Genomic DNA, 12725 nt, shown 5'->3' on the forward strand with positions numbered 1-12725 from the left:
CCACTGCCCCGCTCTCTCCCCATAGCCCTGTATCAATCCCCAAACTAATCCCACTGCCCCGCTCTCTCCCCATAGCCCTGTATCAATCCCCAAACTAATCCCACTGCCCCGCTCTCTCCCTGTATCAATCCCCAAACTAATCCCACTACCCCACTCTCTCCCCATAGCCCTGTATCAATCCCCAAACTAATCCCACTGCCCCGCTCTCTCCCCATAGCCCTGTATCAACCCCCAAACTAATCCCACTGCCCCGCTCTCTCCCCATAGCCCTGTATCAATCCCCAAACTAATCCCACTGCCCCGCTCTCTCCCCATAGCCCTGTATCAATCCCCAAACTAATCCCACTGCCCCGCTCTCTCCCCATAGCCCTGTATCAATCCCCAAACTAATCCCACTGCCCCGCTCTCTCCCCATAGCCCTGTATCAATCCCCAAACTAATCCCACTGCCCCGCTCTCTCCCTGTATCAATCCCCAAACTAATCCCACTACCCCACTCTCTCCCCATAGCCCTGTATCAATCCCCAAACTAATCCCACTGCCCCGCTCTCTCCCCATAGCCCTGTATCAACCCCCAAACTAATCCCACTGCCCCGCTCTCTCCCCATAGCCCTGTATCAATCCCCAAACTAATCCCACTGCCCCGCTCTCTCCCCATAGCCCTGTATCAATCCCCAAACTAATCCCACTGCCCCGCTCTCTCCCCATAGCCCTGTATCAATCCCCAAACTAATCCCACTGCCCCGCTCTCTCCCCATAGCCCTGTATCAATCCCCAAACTAATCCCACTGCCCCGCTCTCTCCCCATAGCCCTGTATCAATCCCCAAACTAATCCCACTGCCCCACTCTCTCCCCATGTCCCTGTATCAATCCCCAAACTAATCCCACTGCCCCGCTCTCTCCCCATAGCCCTGTATCAATCCCCAATCTAATCCCACTGCCCCGCTCTCTCCCCATAGCCCTGTATCAATCCCCAAACTAATCCCACTGCCCCACTCTCTCCCCATGTCCCTGTATCAATCCCCAAACTAATCCCACTGCCCCGCTCTCTCCCCATAGCCCTGTATCAATCCCCAATCTAATCCCACTGCCCCGCTCTCTCCCCATAGCCCTGTATCAATCCCCAAACTCATCCCACTGCCCCGCTCTCTCCCCATAGCCCTGTATCGATCCCCAAACTAATCCCACTGCCCCCCGCTCTCTCCCCATAGCCCTGTATCAATCCCCAAACTAATCCCACTGCCCCACTCTCTCCCCATAGCCCTGTATCAATCCCCAAACTAATCCCACTGCCCCACTCTCTCCCCATAGCCCTGTATCAACCCCCAAACTAATCCCACTGCCCCCGCTCTCTCCCCATAGCCCTGTATCAATCCCCAAACTAATCCCACTGCCCCGCTCTCTCCCCATAGCCCTGTATCAATCCCCAAACTAATCCCACTGCCCCGCTCTCTCCCCATAGCCCTGTATCAATCCCCAAACTAATCCCACTGCCCCGCTCTCTCCCCATAGCCCTGTATCAATCCCCAAACTAATCCCACTGCCCCGCTCTCTCCCCATAGCCCTGTATCAATCCCCAAACTAATCCCACTGCCCCACTCTCTCCCCATAGCCCTGTATCGATCCCCAAACTAATCCCACTGCCCCCGCTCTCTCCCCATAGCCCTGTATCAATCCCCAAACTAATCCCACTGCCCCACTCTCTCCCCATAGCCCTGTATCGATCCCCAAACTAATCCCACTGCCCCGCTCTCTCCCCATAGCCCTGTATCAATCCCCAAACTAATCCCACTGCCCCGCTCCCTCCCCATAGCCCTGTATCAATCCCCAAACTAATCCCACTGCCCCGCTCTCTCCCCATAGCCCTGTATCAATCCCCAAACTAATCCCACTGCCCCACTCTCTCCCCATAGCCCTGTATCAATCCCCAAACTAATCCCACTGCCCCGCTCTCTCCCCATAGCCCTGTATCAACCCCCAAACTAATCCCACTGCCCCGCTCTCTCCCCATAGCCTTGTATGATGTAGAATTTTTAAACCTTTCCAGTAACCCAGTAACTTTCTCTCAGTAACACAACATATCGCTAAGGGACAATTTAGCACGGCCAATCCCCCTAACCTACACATCTTTGGACTGTGGGAGGAAACCGGAGCATCCGGAGGAAACCCACACAGACATGGGGAGAATGTGTAAACTCCACACAGACAGTGACCCGAGCCGGGAATCGAACCCGGGTCCCTGGCGCTGTGAGGCAGCAGCGCTAACCCACCAAGCCACCTGAAGGTGGGTCAAGGATCAATGATGTGCGTTACACCTCGATCGCAGCAATTGATCTCTAACTGTCCTGAAAGATGTGCGCTACACATCTGTCGTAGCAATTAACCTCTAACTGTCCACAAAGATGTGTGTTATTCATCTATCACAGCAATTGATCTCTAACTGTCCTGAAAGACATGTGTTACATGTCTGCTGTAGCAATTGATCTCTAACTGTCCTGAAAAATGTGCATTACACATCTATCGTACCAATTAACCTCTAAATTTGCTCCAAGATGTGTGTTAAACATCTGTAGTAACAATTAACCTCCAACTGTCCTCAACTGTGTATATTACACACTTGTCGTAGCAATTAAACTCTAACTGTCCTGCAATGATGTGTGTTACACCTCTATCGCAGCAATTGATCTCTAACTGTCCTGAAAGATGTGCACTACACATCTGGAGTCGCAATTAACCTCTAACTGTCCTCAAATATGTACATTGCATCTCGATCGCAGCGATTGATCTCTAACTGTCCTCAATGATGTGTGTTACACATCTGGAGTAGCAATTAGCCTCTAACTGTCCTCAAAGATGTGCGTTACACATCTGGAGTAGCAATTAACCTCTAACTGTCCTCAAATATGTACATTACATCTCGATCGCAGCAATTGATCTCTAACTGTCCTCAATGATGTGTGTTACACATCTGGAGTAGCAATTAGCCTCTAACTGTCCTCAAAGATGTGCGTTACACATCTGGAGTAGCAATTAACCTCTACCTGTCCCTCAAAGATGTGCGTTACACCTCGATCGCAGCGATTGATCTCTAACTGTCCTGAAAGATGTGCGTTACACATCTGAAATCGCAATTAACCTCTAACTGTCCTCAAAGATGTGCGTTACACCTCGATCGCAGCAATTGATCTCTAACTGTCCTGAAAGATGTGCGTTACACATCTGAAGTCGCAATTAACCTCTAACTGTCCTCAAATATGTACATTACATCTCGATCGCAGCGATTGATCGCTAACTGTCCTCAATGATGTGTGTTACACATCTGGAGAAGCAATTAACCTCTAACTGTCCTCAATGATGTGCGTTACACATCTGAAGTCGCAATTAACCTCTAACTGTCCTCAAATATGTACATTACATCTCGATCGCAGCAATTGATCTCTAACTGTCCTCAATGATGTGTGTTACACATCTGGAGTAGCAATTAGCCTCTAACTGTCCTCAAAGATGTGCGTTACACATCTGGAGTAGCAATTAACCTCTACCTGTCCCTCAAAGATGTGCGTTACACCTCGATCGCAGCGATTGATCTCTAACTGTCCTGAAAGATGTGCGTTACACATCTGAAGTCGCAATTAACCTCTAACTGTCCTCAAAGATGTGCGTTACACCTCGATCGCAGCAATTGATCTCTAACTGTCCTGAAAGATGTGCGTTACACATCTGAAGTCGCAATTAACCTCTAACTGTCCTCAAATATGCGTGTTGCAATCTGCCGTAGCAATTAACCTCTAACTGTCCCTCAAAGATGTGCGTTACACCCCCGATCGCAGCGATTGATCTCTAACTGTCCCCGACTTTCACCGGTAGCTGCCTGGAAGTGATTGATTGTCGAGAATAAGTGCTGTGCGGAGGTCCACACCGTGACTAAACATTTTTTTTCTGCTTTCTCTCTCCCCCACACCCCCCCCCCGCCTCTCTCTCTCCCCGTCCTGTGCCCGACCCTTGCGCCCAAAGCAGCAGAGGCCCCTGAAGCAATCCCTGAGCGGTTCGCTGTGCCGGGAGTCCCACTGGAAATGCCTGGTGCTCACCCTCCTGATGTACGGCTGCTTTGGGGTGGTGACCTGGTGCCACCTGTCCAAGGTGACACGGATGGCCTTCCACAGACCGTACGGCGGCGAGTCCATGATCTACCATGAGAGCCCGTGCTCCAGCGGCTACGTCTACATCCCGCTGGCCTTCCTGGCCATGTTGTACGTGGTCTACCTGGTGGAGTGTTGGCACAGCTACGCCAAGCACGAGACGCAACACAAGGTGGACGTCAACAGCGTCTACGAGCGGGTCCAGCGCCTCCAGCAGGCCATCCCCTGCATCTGGTGGAAGGCCATCAGCTACCACTACGTCCGGCGCACCCGCCAGGTGACGCGCTACCGCAACGGCGACGCCTACACCACCACGCAGGTCTACCACGAGCGGGTCAACACCCACCTCTCCGAGTCAGAGTTCGACTACGCCCGCCACGGGGTGAGGGACGTCTCCAAGGAACTTCTGGGCCTCTCCAGCTACCCGGCTACCAAAATCCGGTTCACCAAGTGCTTCAGTTTCGCCAGCGCTGGGGCGGAAACGGCCTACCTGACCCAGAGGGCCCGGTTCTTCAGCGAGAACGAGGGGCTGGACGACTACATGGAGGCGCGGGAAGGCATGCACCTCAAGAACGTGGACTTCAAGGAGCACATGCTGGCCTTCTCGGACCCCAAGAACCCGCCCTGGTACGTCTCCCGTTGGGCCTTCTGGACCCTCTCCTCCTTGGCGCTGTCTTGGCCCCTGAGGGTGTTGGCCGAATACCGCACGGCCTACGTCCACTACCACGTGGAGAAGCTCTTTGGCCTGGAGGAGGAGGAGGAGGAGGAGGAGGAGGCGGGGGGCCTCCCCGAGGAGGCCGGGGCGGCCTCCGCTCGCCGCCTCTCCCGGGTCAACACGGTGGACGTGACGGAGCTGGAGTGGCACATCCGCTCCAACCAGCAGCTGGTGCCCAGCTACTCGGAGGCCGTGCTGATGGAGGCCTCGGCCCCCCGCCCGCAGCGCTGCCAGCGGTGCCGGCGGACGGTCAGCAGCTCCTCGCTGCCCTCCCGCGAGCCCGCCGCCCGCCTGCCCTTCAGCTGCAGCCGCTTTAGCCTGGGCAGGCTCCAGGGGGCGGGCCGGGCCTACCTCTTCCGGAGCCTGAGCGGCCGCTTCGGCGAGGGGGGCCTCGCCGGGGAGGAGCCCCCCTCCTACCAGGACGCCGTCTACTTCCCCCGCCTCATCGTGCACGCCGGCGGCGGTTGCCGGGGGCACCGGCCCCGGCAACCGGGGCCCGACACGCTGCTGTGAACTCTGACCTCCCTCCCCCCACTCAAGGCCCCTGAGGCCTTTGACTGAGGACGGGTTGAGCCACCAGGCGCCCTCCCCCCCCCCTCCCCCACCCCCACCACCCCCCCCCACCATCCTCACCGGTTCACGCCCCCACCAGGAGGGCAACCAAAAAAAAACAAAATGGTGCTGGTTCCAACATGGCGGCCACTCCCGCTCAAACGCAGGACCCGGAGAGAGAGGGAGGTGCCAGCGTCTGGAATATTCCGGAACGCCGGATTCGCAATCCCGCCGGCACCGCCCCCCCCCCACAACTCCGTCGATCGATGGACCCGTCGGGGAGGAGTTATTGGCCGTTGGAGATTGTTGGGGGTGGGGGGGGGGGGTGGGGGGCAGCAGAGTCTGACCAAAATGACCCCCGGAGGGTGACAGAACGAGGGTCGGGGGGTAGGGGGGGGGGGTGACACGGATTACATTTCCTCTCCGCCCCCCCCCCCCCCCCCCCGGCTACCCCAACCAGTCCTGACCGTAGAACACCACGAGGAAATGGGAGCAAAGAGTAGACCAGGTGGCCTGTCAAACAAACCCCAATCTTCGACACCAGATCTCGGGCTTTGATGTTCCTTGCCTCCCTTCCCCCTACCAACGCCGTCCCATAATCCTCTCTCCCCTGTCCCCATGGGAGCCAAGAGTAGACCAGGCGGTCTGTCAAACAAACCCCAATCTTCGACACCAGATCTTGGGCTTTGATGTTCCTTCCCTCCCTTCCCCCTACCAACGCCGTCCCATAATCGTCTCTCCCCTGTCCCCATGGGAGCAAAGAGTAGACCAGGCGGCCTGTCAAACAAACCCCAATCTTCGACACCAGATCTCGGGCTTTGATGTTCCTTCCCTCCCTTCCCCCTACCAACGCCGTCCCATAATCCTCTCTCCCCTGTCCCCATGGGAGCAAAGAGTAGACCAGGTGGCCTGTCAAACACACTCCGTCATTTGACACCAGATTTCGGGCTTTGAGGTCCATTTCCCCGCCCCGTCCTCCCTCCCCACCACCTCCATCCCATAATCCTCTCTCCCCCCCGTCCCCTTGGGAGCAAAAAGTAGACCAGGTGGCCTGTCAAACGTGCCCCACCATTCGACACCAGGTCACGGGCTTTGATGTCCATTCCCTCCCTTCCCTCTACCACCTCCATCCCATAATCCTCTCCCCCCGTCTCCATGGAGAAAAGAGTAGACCAGATGGCCTGTCAAACGTGCTCTGCCATTCGTCACCACATTTCAGGCTTCGATGTCCATTCCCTGCCTCGTTTCCGTCCCCCCCGACCTCATCACTTCCTTCCCATAATTCCCCACCCCCATCCCCATGGGAGCAAAGAGTAGACCAGACGGCCTGTCAAACATATTCTGCCATTCCACACCAGATCTCGGGCTTTGATGTCCAGTCCCGTTCCCCTCCCCCCGACCCCCCCCCGTCCCCGTCACCTCCATCCCATAATCCGCTCTCCCCTGTTTCCCGTCCCTATGCGAGCAAAGAGTAGACCAGATGGCCTGTCAAACTTACCCAACCACTCGACACCAGATCTCGGGCTATGATATCCATTCTCCCCCACCCCCCCCCCACCAAAGAGAGACCATTCTGCCGCCTTCAATCTAATTGAAGACGGAGGCCCCCACCACAACACATCCTGGGGGGGGGCGTGGGGAGGGGGGAGTGGAGAATTCCAGAGGTTCGCAAACCCTTCTGGAGTAAAGACGTTCCTTCTCGTCCCTGTCCAAGATGGCCGACACCATATCCTGACCCCTGTGTGACCCCCTCCCTGCCCCCCTCCCCCCCCCCCCCCTCCCCCGAGCTGTGTTTTGGATTTCCTTATCAGGGATATCATTCTCCGAGGTGTCCGTCCGATCAAATCCGCTTGGAGTTCTATCCCTTCTCAATGGCATCACCTCCCATTCTTTCCAATTCGGGGTAACCTGAGTCTTTGGCCCCCCCCCCCCGTAGGCCAACCCCAGCCCCACCCCCCTGCCCTTGTCCGAGGAATCCGCGCCCATTCACCCTCCGCGCCACTCCCTGGAGGGCAATGGAATCCTCCCTCGGGTGAGGAGACCAACACCGTGGGCCGAATGCGCGAGTGCAGCCTCAGCAAGTCCTCCAATCCACGGTTCGATTCCCGGCTCGGGTCACTGTCTGTGTGGAGTCTGCACATTCTCCTCGTGTCTGCGTGGGTTTCCTCCGGGTGCTCCGGTTTCCTCCAAAGATGTGGATTGGCCATGCTAAATTGTCCCTTAGTGTCCAAAGATGTGTAGGTTAGGTGGATTGGCCATGCTAAATTGTCCCTTAGTGTCCAAAGATGTATAGGTTAGGTGGATTGGCCATGCTAAATTGCCCTTTAGTGTCCAAAGATGTATAGGTTAGGTGGGATTGGCCATGCTAAATTGCCCCTTAGTGTCCAAAGATGTGTAGGTTAGGTGGATTGGCCATGCTAAATTGTCCCTTAGTGTCCAAAGATGTGTAGGTTAGGTGGATTGGCCATGCTAAATTGCCCCTTAGTATCCAAAGATGTGTAGGTTAGGGGGATTGGCCGTGCTAAATTGCCCCTTAGTGTCCAAAGATGTGTAGGTTAGGGTGGATTGGCCATGCTAAATTGCCCCTTAGTATCCAAAGATGTGTAGGTTAGGGGGATTGGCCGTGCTAAATTGCCCCTTAGTGTCCAAAGATGTGTAGGTTAGGGTGGATTGGCCATGCTAAATTGCCCCTTAGTATCCAAAGATGTGTAGGTTAGGGTGGATTGGCCATGCTAAATTGCCCCTTAGTGTCCAAAGATGCGCAGGTTAGGGGAATCGGGGGGGTATGTACTTGCGGTAGTGGGGATAGAACCTGGGTGGGATTGTGGTCAGTGCAGACGCGATGGGCTGAATGGCCTCTTTCTGCTCTGTAAGGGTTCTGAAAAGGCTTACACGACTTGTGTCTGAGCTGGTTGGCGTACCCACGCGATAATGAGTAACGCCCAGGTCCCCCCGGGATGCCAAGATTAGCCCAGTCACCATGCCAACCCTGTTTCACTTTGCGACTATGCGCGGCTAGTCTGGAGACTTGCCCACCTTAATTTCCAGCTGCTGCCTTCTCCCTCCCTGTGGGTGTGTAACGTGGCCTTCGGAAAGGGAAAGTACGAGCCCCCCGAATCCTCCGAAGGTGTCGATTAAAGGAGAACCAGTAGATGTAATGGAAAATGTTCAAGATTTCCAGTCCCGCCTCAAGTCTTTATCTGGCATCCCCTGTGGAAAGGACTGGAAAATCCTGGTCCTGTTTTCCGTTCCCCCTAACCAATCCTCAACCAATGCTGATGTAGCCGCGCCCCCCCGCCAACCCCTGCTGCCACCCCTCAATTTCTAATTCCCCCCCACCTTGGGTGACACGGGTCCTCATTTCGGGAAAACCCCCCACATCTACTGATTCTCCTCTGCGATGGGTCAGGCGCGATTTCCCTGGACGAATCCACATTTATTTATTCATTCGTCACTAGCGAGGCTGACATTAACACCGCAATGAAATTCGGTGCGAAATTCCCCCCCCCCCACCCTCCTGTTCGGGGGTCAACGCATCCCTAACCAGTGCGTCTTCCAGGGTGCGGGAGGAAACCGGAGCACCCGGAGGAAACCCACGCAGACACGGGGGAGAGCGCGCACTCAGGCAAGGACCCCGGGCCGGGAATCGAACCCGGGGTCCCCCTGGCGCCGCGAGGCGGCAGTGCTAACCCGCCCCGCGGATCCAATCCGAGAGGCCGCCCACATCCACAGGTCCTCCTCTATCTCCACACCCTCGGAGCAAACTCCACTCGAAAGGTGCGGGCGGGATTCTCCAACCTCGCCCGCGACGGGGATTCTCCAGTCCCGCCGCAGGAGAAGGGAGATTGAGCCGAGCGCCAAATTCTCCGTTTGCGCCCGCGACGGGACAAGAGCGGCTGGAGAACTGCGACTCTGGTAAATTGGCTAATTGGAGAGCGCCACATCTACAGATTCCCCTCTACTGCTCGAAAGGAACGCAAACAGATCGGCCAAACGTGAAGTTATTTTTCAGTCGACTCTCTGCCTAATCGGGGATTTCTCAGCGGCCCGGTTCAACGTCCGACGGGGCTGAATGCGGGATAGTACGATGGTGTTCCCAAGTCTCCCGGAACGGAACTCCGATTGGAAAGACGCACCACACTGACTTTGGCAATGGGCAACTTTTGAACTCAACACTCAGTTGCGATGATCATCGTGAAATAAATGGCAAATATTTGGAGCCGCTTGTCTTGCTCGATGCGTGTCAACACGGGAGGGCCATATTTAGGCGCCATTACGCCATCTGTCAGGGCGGAACAGACGCCCCCCGGAGGCCGCGAGCGGTCTTGCTCACCACCATCTGGTTCCATCTTTGCTCAGTTCAAAGGAATCCCACTCAATGATGTCCCATTTTAACAGAACTATTTATTCGCGATATGACGCGGTCCGGGCCCACCCCATCCTTAATCGCACCCCCACTTGAGAAGGTGGGGGAGGGGGGGGGGGCTGAGCCGCCATCTTGAACCCATTGCAGCTCCCCCATGTGGTGTAGGTACACCCACCGTGCTGTTAGGGAGGGATTGGGATTGGACATCAGTCAGTGTGTGTGTGGTGTAGGTACACCCACTGTGCTGTTAGGGAGGGATTGGGATTGGACATCAGTCAGTCCCCTGTGTGTGTGGTGTAGGTACACCCACCGTGCTGTTAGGGAGGGATTGGGATTGGACATCAGTCAGTGTGTGTGTGGTGTAGGTACACCCACTGTGCTGTTAGGGAGGGATTGGGATTGGACATCAGTCAGTCCCCCGTGTGTGTGGTGTAGGTACACCCACAGTGCTGTTAGGGAGGGAGTTCCAGGATTTTGACCCCAGCCACAGTGAAGGAACGGCCGATATATTTCCAAGTCGGGATGGTGAGTGGTTCGGAGGGGGGAACTTGCAGGGGGTGGTTTATGCCTTTTAGATGGTGGACAGGCTTTGGGGGGGAGTCAGGAGGTGAGTTACTCTCCGCAGGATTCCCAGTGGACAGGCTTTGGGGGGGAGTCAGGAGGTGAGTTACTCTCCGCAGGATTCCCAGTGGACAGGCTTTGGGGGGGAGTCAGGAGGTGAGTTACTCTCCGCAGGATTCCCAGCCTCTGACCTGCTCTGGTCTCTATGGCTGGGTCCAGTTCAGTTTCTGGTCAATGGTAACCCGCAGGATGTTGATAGTGGGGAAATTCTACCACCTAGAGGGACAAGGGGGGGGGCAGCAGACACATGGGGAACACCACCCCCTGCAAGCTCCCCCCTCCGAGCCACTCACCATCCCGACTTGGAAATATATCGGCCGTTCCTTCACTGTGACTGGGGTCAAATCCTGGAACTCCCTCCCTAACAGCACTGTGGGTGTACCTACACCACACACACGGGGACTGACTGATGTCCAATCACAATCCTGGAACTCCCTCCCTAACAGCACTGTGGGTGTATAGAGAGGGTGTATGTGTGTGTGTGTGAGAGTCTGTATGTGCAGCACTCCCTCAGCACTGACCCTCTGACAGTGCGGCGCTCCCTCAGCACTGACCCTCTGACAGTGCGGCGCTCCCTCAGCACTGACCCTCTGACAGTGCGGCGCTCCCTCAGCACTGACCCTCTGACAGTGCGGCGCTCCCTCAGCACTGACCCTCTGACAGTGCGGCGCTCCCTCAGCACTGACCCTCTGACAGTGCGGCGCTCCCTCAGCACTGACCCTCTGACAGTGCGGCACTCCCTCAGCACTGACCCTCTGACAGTGCGGCACTCCCTCAGCACTGACCCTCTGACAGTGCGGCACTCCCTCAGCACTGACCCTCTGACAGTGCGGCACTCCCTCAGCACTGACCCTCTGACAGTGCGGCACTCCCTCAGCACTGACCCTCTGACAGTGCGGCACTCCCTCAGCACTGACCCTCTGACAGTGCTGCACTCCCTCAGCACTGACCCTCTGACAGTGCGGCACTCCCTCAGCACTGACCCTCTGACAGTGCTGCACTCCCTCAGCACTGACCCTCTGACAGTGCGGCACTCCCTCAGCACTGACCCTCTGACAGTGCGGCACTCCCTCAGCACTGACCCTCTGACAGTGCGGCACTCCCTCAGCACTGACCCTCTGACAGTGCGGCACTCACTCAGCACTGACCCTCTGACAGTGCGGCACTCACTCAGCACTGACCCTCTGACAGTGCGGCACTCCCTCAGCACTGACCCTCTGACAGTGCGGCACTCCCTCAGCACTGACCCTCTGACAGTGCGGCACTCCCTCAGCACTGACCCTCTGACAGTGCGGCACTCCCTCAGCACTGACCCTCTGACAGTGCGGCACTCCCTCAGCACTGACCCTCTGACAGTGCGGCACTCCCTCAGCACTGACCCTCTGACAGTGCGGCACTCCCTCAGCACTGACCCTCTGACAGTGCGGCACTCCCTCAGCACTGACCCTCTGACAGTGCGGCACTCCCTCAGCACTGACCCTCTGACAGTGTGGCACTCCCTCAGCACTGACCCTCTGACAGTGCGGCACTCCCTCAGCACTGACCCTCTGACAGTGCGGCACTCCCTCAGCACTGACCCTCTGACAGTGCGGCACTCCCTCAGCACTGACCCTCTGACAGTGCGGCGCTCCCTCAGCACTGACCCTCTGACAGGATTTCATTGGCTACAAGCTGTGTGTGGGTTTGTGTCCTGATCCTGTTTTCCGGATCGGAATTCCATCCCATCCCACCCTCAGCTCCGAGAAGCCGCTATCCCTGCACTCGGAATCGCAGTGAGTAACACTGGAGTTTTTCCCAGTATCCGTTACTGAATTTAGATAGCGTCCTGTCCCATTGTGAGGTTCAGTCTGAGTGGGGCCTTCCTCCCCCCCCGACCTTCCCATTCCCGCTCTGATCCATCTCCCTCTCGCCCGTGGGATCTCGAGGGATCTCTGTGGACAAGTTTCCATCGGGACACGGCCTCACAGCTGGGTTACGCCCCCCACTCTCAGGGATCGCCGGAGCGCAGTGAGGGGGCGAACTGTCTCCGATGGAGAGACCCCCCCCTCGGGTTCTCCAAACACATCGTTCCCCCAGTCACACAACAGGGAGGTTTTCCCCCCAAATCCCGGGAATGTGAGGGTGAAATCAAACACGGAGAAACACTGGATCGGCCCAATGGGTCAGAGAGAGAGGGACAGAGAGAGAGGGAGAGAGAGAGAGAGACATAGAGACAAAGAGAGAGAGAGAGGGAGAGAGAAACAGAGAGAGAGAGAGTGAGAGACAGACAGACAAAGAGAGAGACAGAGAGGGAGAGATGGAGAGACAGAGACAAAAAGAGAGAGAGGGAGAC

At 56.5% G+C, this 12725-nt stretch overlaps 1 protein-coding gene across 1 annotated transcript; it reads left to right on the forward strand.

The window, feature by feature from the left end:
• Positions 1–4080: 4080 nt before the first annotated feature.
• Positions 4081–5367, forward strand: LOC145340639 (transmembrane protein 151B-like). Its single transcript, XM_080185106.1, has one exon. It carries the CDS (start codon positions 4096–4098, stop codon positions 5365–5367), a length of 1272 nt encoding a protein of 423 aa, XP_080041232.1. The 5' UTR covers positions 4081–4095.
• Positions 5368–12725: the final 7358 nt, after the last annotated feature.

The sequence above is a fragment of the Carcharhinus amblyrhynchos genome, unplaced genomic scaffold (genome assembly GCF_965287045.1).
Source record: "Carcharhinus amblyrhynchos unplaced genomic scaffold, sCarAmb.v2.hapA chromosome_1234, whole genome shotgun sequence".
Lineage (NCBI taxonomy): Eukaryota > Metazoa > Chordata > Chondrichthyes > Carcharhiniformes > Carcharhinidae > Carcharhinus > Carcharhinus amblyrhynchos.

What these genes read in the sequence shown, in the direction of transcription:
- LOC145340639 (XM_080185106.1), top strand. Translation starts at nt 4,096, where the DNA reads ATGTACGGCTGCTTTGGGGTGGTGACCTGGTGCCACCTGTCCAAGGTG.